This window comes from Hakea prostrata, chromosome 9, assembly GCF_041222555.1.
Source record: "Hakea prostrata isolate BN-2017 chromosome 9, UWA_Hpros_2, whole genome shotgun sequence".
NCBI lineage: Eukaryota > Viridiplantae > Streptophyta > Magnoliopsida > Proteales > Proteaceae > Hakea > Hakea prostrata.
The window spans coordinates 15,270,996-15,280,255 of record NC_142608.1 but is presented as its reverse complement, the minus strand read 5'-3'; the positions used below and the strand labels follow the sequence as shown (position 1 = coordinate 15,280,255).

Below are 9,260 nucleotides of genomic sequence, written 5' to 3'. Positions count from 1 at the left end.
ACTCCCAGACCAACTCTAATATGATCGTTTCTTATCTTATCCATCCTAGTTTTGCCAGTCATCCATCTTAGCATCCTCATTTCTTTATATCCCTAGTTTTTATTTATTTTAAATATACAATAGTTCATATATAAATGATATAAAATGCTTGCAGAAATCTTGTACGTATGAGAAATACAAAATTAAAACAAAATGATATCAAGTAGGAGACTCTTATTAAATGGTCTAAATAATTTAAATGGTGTTAGTGATGATGAGAGACATGAAAATTATATCAAGAGAATCATGAAAATAATATGAAAATTATTGAAAAAAGTCATGAAAAAAATGTAAAAATCATGAATACAAACTCTAATCACACGAATGCACGAAGGTTATATCATAAAAAGCCCAGGCCCTAACATGTCGGGTTCAGCCCAGCTGAAGGTTGCCCTGATTGACCATAATTGGGCTGGGCTCAGCAGGATTAGCCCTAAGAGGCTCTAATTAACCTTGTCAGCATTGATCAACCTTGCATTGAAGAAAAAACGGAAGATGCAATCCTTTTCAAAAAATTTCAAAGGTTTTTGAGATGGTCATAAGATAAAGATAACATTTAAATGTCCAGCAAGATACTGTGTATGTCCAAAATACCTACCCTATATTTAAGAGGAATTAATCTACTTGCATTTAAGAGGAATCATCGTATTAATCATATTCAAAATATATTTAAATAATCTATGGTTCATATAGAGCTCCAAAGCTTAATTAACCATATCAAAGACAGAAGTTCCATGTCCTCGAGAAGATGCATTGTCCACCTCATTCTTTTTTTCTTTTTTTTGGTAAATCAAAAGAGGGGATGCAATAGCGGCGACCTAGCGTCCCCCGCTACTCAATGTTCGTACTTTTTATTGAGTGCGATCTATGCAAGCATTAGCCCTGTGCACTACCAGCGCAAGCACTGGCCCCGTCAGCGAAGCCCCACCGGAGGCCTAGTATAGTCCACAGGTAGCACTCATTCCCAGGCCAAAGAGCACACAACTGTCCAATGCTATAAACAGAGGAGCAGAGGGGATTCGAACCTGGGACATGAGATTTACCAAACCATTTGGGATTGAGCTTGGGACCACTAGTCCACCTCATTCACCATAAATCATTAATTAAGTCAGTGTTACAATCAGGATTAGATAGACCAAGTTGAGCTAGGGGAAGACCTCAACCCTAATGCAGTCCAGCCTGGCCTGAGCCAAGGTTTGCATTTATCAACCCTAATAGATCCAGGTCTCTAGGGTCCCTAGCTGCCGTAAAATGCAAAATCACTAGAGATAAATTTTCATTTTTATCATTTATATGAAAATACGTGAAGGGTATTTGTAGGGTAGGGGACCCAAGTCACCCAACCCATGTTTGCATAATTAACTCCCAAAGACTTCTGTTCTCTGCATCTTAATTATTTTCACTGATATGAAAAAGTAATCTTTAAACACTCACCGCAATAAATTTTAAACCCATTATAGAATATAACTTTGCACCTCCATAGGGCCATGTACGGTTGAAATATTAATGTGACAGCAATTGCAGCAATACCTACTTGGTATTTATTATAGCTTAATGAATTTTTACCTGTTCCATCCGTATGTCATGTTTATTGTGTTATACAGATTTGGTGGGTTCACGACTTTAATGTTCCTAGAAACGTAAAACAATAGTTCCCTTTATAAATTGCACTCGTTCATTCATCAAAGCATTCAAAACAAACAGAATCAAATGGAGTTCCAGAGAAAAAGTTTTGATGCACTGGAAGTTGATGAGCCAGTAAGCCCAACTGGTCAGTACTTCAACAGCTCGGCTCTCTCCATCTGTATCCTTTGTGCTTTGGAGTCTGACATCGCCATCGATGATTCACAAACCAATTTTCTTCTTAAAACTCTTTTCATTCCAATCAATCCTCGCTTCTCCTCTATCATGGTAGTATTCTCTTTCTCTCACAGCACTTCCACTGCATTAATTCCTTTTCTGGGCTCAGTTTACTTGATGGTTTACAGGTTAGAGATGAGCATGGAGTGAAGCAATGGAAGAGGGTGGAAGTGAAGCTGGAAGATCATGTTAATATCCCAATATTTCCAGATGGTTTATCATCAGAAGCTTATGATGAGTACCTGCAGGAATATTTGGCTAAAATAGCCTTGGAAAAGCTACCACAAGGCAGGCCTTTGTGGGATATTCACTTAATCAAATACCCAACAAGTAACGCAGCTGGGACTCTTGTCTTCAAGCTTCATCACGCACTAGGTGATGGGTTTTCACTCATGGGAGCTTTGTTTTCTTGCTTGAGAAGGGCTGATAACCCTTCTCTTCCTTTAACTTTTCCTTCATTATCAAAGCAGGATTTGAGTCCTGATTACAGGAGAAACAGTATTTTCAAGAAAGCAAGTGCACTTCTCTCAATTTTTATCAACACTGCCTCGGATTTTGCATGGAGTGTTCTGAAGAGTAGTTTTGTTGAAGATGATCGAACACCAATCAGGTCTGGCAACGAAGGGGTGGAGTTCCGGCCTGTCATGATTTCAACTGTGACTTTCTCACTGGATCAGGTCAAACAAATCAAGCACAAGCTTGGTGGGGTAAGCTAATTTACCTGAAATACTACTTGAATAGGGACAACTTTAATTATGGTATATATAATTGTGGGGGAGTGAGGATTAGGATCAATGATTAAACCCTTCATTAATGAAAAGATATGAAAATATAGTCCTCTACCCACAAAAATAGCTGATAATAAATGCTTCTATGATGAGAATAAACTAGATTAAAAATAAACAGTAGGTCAAATATTTATAAAAATAGTATTATAATAACTGGTAATTCTCAAAATGTCATCATTAATCTGTTAAGAGATTTATCTTCACCAACTACTTATAGGTGGGTTATTATGAATCAATTCAAGTTATAGAGCAAAGATAAAATGCATTATTTATACTTGAAAACACTTACAAATATTACTATTGTTTTATTACAATCATCCACTAAGTTAGATGCTCTTTCAACAGTTTTTTCAAAGCATAGTTGGAGTTGTGGGGATGGGAAGTTAACATACTAAATTACTGTTTGTGTTGTCTTAGCAACCTTAAGTAACATAGATATTTCACCAAAAGGCCATGTCTCTGCTACTAGTTTAAGTAGTAGATTTGGTAACCCACTATAATTTGTCGAAATCTCCTTTATCTCTACCCCAATAGCTACTGCATAGTCGATACCTATTTGTATCCCAAAAAGTGTTATCTCCAAAATTCCCTTCGAACTTCCTTTTTCCAAAATGGATGGATTGTAGATGTCCATCTTAATGCATTTTATATTTTTTTATAAAAAAAAGTTCAAGTTACCCCTATTAAAGCATCCAGGGAGCACTTTGTTATCCCTTGACAGAAAGCTGATTCGAATTTCCCCTAGGGTATCTTAGTAAGATGATTAATTAGGTCACATTTATTATTATATTATAAATCTCTTGATTTTGATGAATTTCTATAATTATTATATTATTATTTGTATCAGTACTTCAAAATGGAGGCCTTAAAACATTGACACCCCATTTTATATTTGAAAACATAGACATCCTATAATTAGATTTTTATTGGACACATTAGTCCAATTTATCACTGAAGGCCGTTAAATTATTGTTTATTTTTTTTCAATCCTAAAAATATTATTATTAAAATATGAAGGAAAAAAAGAAATAAACAATGATTTATCAGTTTTCAGTGATAAATTGGATTAATGTATCCAATAAAAATACAATTTTAAAGTGTATATTTTTCAAACATAAAGTGGGATGTCAGTGTTTTAAGACCTCTATTTTGAAATGCAACTACACTGCTCTTATTTTTATTATAGAATTTATATAAATATGATTTATTATCTACCCCGTAGAATAATAAGTTGTATTTATGAGCATCTAGTGGACATGTACAAATATCTTTTTGGATTACACAGCTGTTCACTTTGTATGTTTTATCATAAAATTCAACACACCCATTATTCACCGACTGATCATGGTAGCAGCGTGCAGCTGCTCTACAATAAATTGTAAGTCGTGGTCTTTAATGCCTTCTCATGCAGTGAGTGTGATCAGCTGCCCTATTTAATGACCAAGCTTACATATCTTTTTCTTCTACCACAGCATGGTGGCAATGGAACCTCACAATTAGGCTGCCAAAGGGTCAAGTTGGGTTGGACTTTTTGAAATTCTAACTCCATTCCTAACTACATTAATCACTCACTTAATTATAATCTTGACCTTAATTATAGTATGGTAAAATACTGCATAAATTTATATTGTTATCTCATATATATCAGAAATATAGTTTATATTGGTAACTATGACTAGATCAGATTAGGACCATCGTGACCCTTTAAGTTTAGAGTTGGTGAGTTCAAATTTTTTTTAGACTTAAGATGAAGCAGGTAGATTTAAACCGTCAAGGTTGAATCTCTGGGTTGAGCTTCAGTGCTGTGCATTTAATGGGCAGTACTGTATCTCGACTGTCTATTCTGATTTACATACATTTGAAATAGATATTCGAAATTAAAATTTTGATCGAGATTTGATCTCGATCATATTGCCCATTAAATGGGCAAAATTCAAGTTGAAGCGTGAACCTCTGGCCCTACACTCAATGCTATTTATGCATCAGTGTCTTTATAGTGGTAGGGTTGAATCAGGTCAAATAGTCAACCTTAACTCTTGTCTAAATCACCTTAGACTTGCACTTAGAGTTTTGAGAATCCGGATCATCACCCCCGACGGGGAGCACTCTGTGCTCCCTGACGATTTTTCCACTACAAAAACGGTGGCCCCACCTCTGAAAAATATTTAAAAAAAAAAAAAAAACACTCCCATCACCACCCCTGGGCCCCCATGTATTTTGTGGTGGTAAGCCATCGGGGAGCACTTTGCTGATCCGGACTCGAGTTTTGACCTCAAACCTTTTTCAAACCCAAATTTAGTCAGGCTGACAGATTAGGGCAATTTAGGGCTAAACTTGTATCCTCAAGTCATTATTACTTGGAAGCCGTCTGCAATTATTATGATCTATGCTTCTTGTCATTTTTTGGTTTTAGCTTCTCTAGTGATTTAATTGATTTTTTTTTCATTTGTTTTATCTTTCTTTATTGCAGACTATTAATGATGTCATTACTGGGATAATATTCTATGGAACAAGGCTATACATGCAAATTTCGGGTCCTCCAGGTTCTAGCAAAGCACAGTCCACAGCATTAGTGTTGCTAAACACTAGAGTAATCCATAATTACATATCAGTTAGTGAGATGAACAAACAAGATTCCAAGTCACCATGGGGGAATCAGTTTGGGTTCTTACATGTGTCAGTCCCTGATTCGGCTGATGTAGAAATGGCAAACCCCCTTGATTTCTTCTATGAAGGAAGAAAAATAATTCAGAAGAAGAAAGGTTCATTAGCAGTTTACCTCACTGGCACCTTACTTGAGATGATGAGGAAGTTTAGAGGTCCTGAGGCAAGTAAACAAATACATTATCCATAAGCAAATCTAGCTATCTTCAATTAAACATGATTTAGAACTACTAATCTTCTTCTTTCTTTCTTTTTTTTTCTTCTTTCCTTTCTCTCCTCCTTTTTGGGTTTTGCAGACAACAGCAAAATATATGCATAGCACACTAGGAAACTCAAGCATGACAATCTCAAATATGATTGGGCCAATGGAGGAAATGTCATTGGCTAACCATCCTGCTAGGGGTTTGTACTTCATGGTGGTTGGCATACCTCAGGTAAGAACTGAATCTTGCTGCTACTTTCTTTTACTATGTATGCTGTAGGGGTTGATTACCTAAAAAAAAGTATGGTTTAGGGTTGTTCATGGGCAATTTGGCCATGAATTTGGTTGGGCCCACTATTCAGGCGTGTAGCTTACATAGTTCAAGAAATATTAAGCCCACCCATAAATTTTTCTTTTTTCATTTTTTGGAACATGAGAATTTTGTATATTGGGGATGAGGATATTATGTATGTTGTCTAAAAGGGTCGAACCCCCGACTTCTTTACTAAGACATATGGTTCTTACCAGTCGATCAACCCTGCATTGACCATAAATCCTTTTTTCATACATGTCCTCTTTGATAATCTTTGGAGATTCTCAAACTAAAAAGAAAGAAACAGAAGAATTTTTTTTTGAAGATTCCAACTCAAAACCTTTAGAGTGGTTTTGAATTCAAGTAAGTCTCAATTCTTAACCAGAAAAAGGAGAAAAAAAAAATATACTTGCATTTGGTTACTTGATTCTACCGATTTGCAATTCATGGAGTCATGAGTACATTTATTTGTTTAGGTGACTGGCATCTAAACTTAGTGAAAACATAATCTCATAGGCTTATTAAATTTGCTTTGAAAATAGAGTCATCTAGATTCACCTTTTGAGGTTAATTTCTTTGATTCCTCCTAATCAGCCCTATGTTTTTCAAGATGATCCAGTTCATAAAGTCATGGCAGTGAAGAATTAATTTTTATGAACTATGATTCTATAAATGTTGATTTCACAGATTTGAAATCAGTATCAATACAAGCAGTGAATTTAGTAACCACACACACTGAGGTTTTTTGTGCACTCCAAATTTTGGGTGCAATTATATATCAAGAGTGTCCATTCATGACTTCAAAAATTTCAATAGAAATCTAGTTTAGGCTTTTTTCCATTACTTATACATGAAAATGGGATTTGAATGAATTGCAGAGTCTCACAATAACAATGGTGAGTTACATGGGAAAACTAAAGGTGGCAGTGGGAGTGGAGAAAGGCTTCATAGATGAGAAATTGTATATTTCTTGTTTGGAGAAGGCTTTCGCAAGAATATTCAAAGCTGCTACTGGCAATCCTTAACCTCATCCATCAACTTTAAAGAGTGAGAACTCATCTGACAAAAATCATCTAGCATTCCATAAAGGCCACTTCCCTTAATTTTCTATTCCTTGTTGGCCATATTTTGAGTGCTTTGCATTTTTTCCCCTTATTTCTAAATAAAGAAGACCTGTGTTTGGTAAAATAGTGTAGAAGCAAAATAATTACTGATCTGTACTATTTCTTCTTTTGTTGTAAAATTGATTTGCCTAATAGCACTTCTAATGTAAACTAGGCATCAGGTAGGATTAAATGGTGTTGGTTGAGTTCTATTAAGAGTTCAATTGTATTATGAGTTTTAATTCATGTAAGTTTTTATTTCTTGTTACCCGGATAAGGGTATTAATGTAATTGTGTTCTTTCCATTTCATTATAAATAAAGGGTTTGTGATCACACTGATCTATTCAAGTTATTCTATTACAATCGACTTTCTCAAGATGGGCATCAGAGCCAATAGTCGATTAGGGAAGAAAGAGATAAAAAAAGAAGAAAAGGAAACACAGTTAAACCTTCCTTGTATCGTTGCTGCTGCCACTACCACTTCCATCACTGCAACTTGAGCCATCACACCACCAAAACTACATCACTGCAATCTGGAAATTCTTGCAGAGCCACTGCACCACCGAAAGCATCGCACTTGAAAATTCTTTTAGAAACATTGCTGCAGCTTGAAAAATTATTACAGAGCCATCGCACCACCAGAACCATCGCCTTCTACCTTTTTTCTCCATTACCTGCAACCTGAAACTCATCGCCTCTTATGCTTCTTCAACTTGCAACCTGGAACTAACCTAAAACACCATCGCCTCTACCATTGAACCCATCTCCACCTTCTTTTGTTTTTTCTTTTCTCTTTGAAGCGATACTTTAAAACCATCAATCTTTGAACCCCATCAAACAAAACTCATTAAATCCATTGAACCCACATGAATCATACCAGACCAAGCCTAACTGAATCATTTCTTTGTTTTTTTTCCCCTTTCTAACCTACCGATTCTTTTGTAGGGGTCTTTTTTGTGAATTTGCATATATTTAAGAGACTATTTATGATTTATATTTTCTCATATATCTAGGGGTCCTTTTGTGAGTTCACATATATCCAGGGGTTTATTTGTAAGTTTTCACATATCCAGGTCTATTTGTGATTTTCAATGTATCCATGGGTCTATTTGTGATTTCTCATATATCTAGGGGTCTCTTTAGAGAAAAAAAAATAATGTTGTCCTCTATCCTATGAATCCCTAGATGTATTTGGGTGGTAAGACTATTTAGTTCTGTGACATTTCAGTTATTTAAAAAGGGTGAACATTGAAGAATAACAACGAATTTTTTTTGCAAACATGACAATCACCAATGGTACTATTGCTCCTACTGGCTCTGAACATTATCCTACTCTTCCACCTCTTTCCATAAGATTTGATAGAATAAATTATTTGATCCGGTCTCGATTTACATACTTGACCATTGCTGGAAGATGATTTGTTAGAAAGATTATGAGCACTACAATCAAGCCTACCACCACAGGTGTTATCAAGATAAATAGATCTTAAATGACTTTCTTATCATGTCATTCATTTTGAATTCTACGAATCCAAATATTGCATGTGGACACCTATTACTTGATACTGCAACACAGATCTAGAAGGCTACTACAGAAACATATGGATAGTTGGGGAATAATGCATAGGTTTATGAGCTACGAAAGAAGCTTCATGAGACTATTCAAAAGGAATTGACTGTGGCCTAGTATTATGCTAAGTTGCAATTTCTTTGGCAGGAGTTGGGATCATTATGAAGATTATCAACCACTAATCCGGATGATGTGACTACTTATAGAAAACATGTTGATAAGAGTCGAGTATATGACTTCTTGGCTGCTTTGGATGTGGAGTATGATTAGATTAGGGTACAAGTATTGAGTCGTTCTCTCTTTCCTACATTAGAACAATCATATGCCCTTGTTAAGTACGATGAAATATGTCAATTAGCCATGCTTTACGCTTCTATTTTGGAGAAATCAGCCCTACAATATGTTTGTGTCACAATCCACTCGACGGTATCAAATTGGCCTCGACAACTCGAGGGTGTAGTTCATAGCCACAAGATCTCAGTTACACTATCAGTAATAAATAAAGCACATAATTCCATAATTATGAGCAAGAGAGGCAGTTTAATAATTATTAAAGGAATAAAGGTTTCAAATATCCCAAGAATGAACACTAAACGAATCAAAATAAGAATGTATCAGTGGAAACAAAAACAAATATGTCTCATTATGATTTATAATTATCTTTTAGCTTTTTAGGATATTCTTCTTCAAATTTCTTTGTGAAAGGAGTCATAAGACCCT

The 9,260-nt window shown here is 35.4% G+C and overlaps 1 protein-coding gene across 1 annotated transcript; it reads left to right on the top strand.

The window, feature by feature from the left end:
- Window positions 1–1,745: 1,745 nt before the first annotated feature.
- On the top strand, window positions 1,746–7,313 carry LOC149004818 (wax ester synthase/diacylglycerol acyltransferase 4-like). The gene is made up of 5 exons (XM_089168385.1): window positions 1,746–1,950; window positions 2,028–2,606; window positions 5,158–5,514; window positions 5,648–5,785; window positions 6,745–7,313. The coding sequence occupies exons 1-5, from the start codon at window positions 1,750–1,752 to the stop codon at window positions 6,889–6,891; spliced, it is 1,422 nt and encodes a 473-aa protein (XP_089024511.1). The 5' UTR covers window positions 1,746–1,749; the 3' UTR covers window positions 6,892–7,313.
- The last annotated feature ends 1,947 nt before the right edge of the window (window positions 7,314–9,260 follow it).

Bases quoted from the DNA above. Each gene is read 5' to 3' on its own strand.
- LOC149004818 (XM_089168385.1), top strand. From the start codon at position 1,750: ATGGAGTTCCAGAGAAAAAGTTTTGATGCACTGGAAGTTGATGAGCCA. The intron at 1,951-2,027 runs GTAGTATTCTCT...GATGGTTTACAG, and splicing joins CTCGCTTCTCCTCTATCATG to GTTAGAGATGAGCATGGAGT. The intron at 5,515-5,647 runs GCAAGTAAACAA...TGGGTTTTGCAG, and splicing joins GGAAGTTTAGAGGTCCTGAG to ACAACAGCAAAATATATGCA.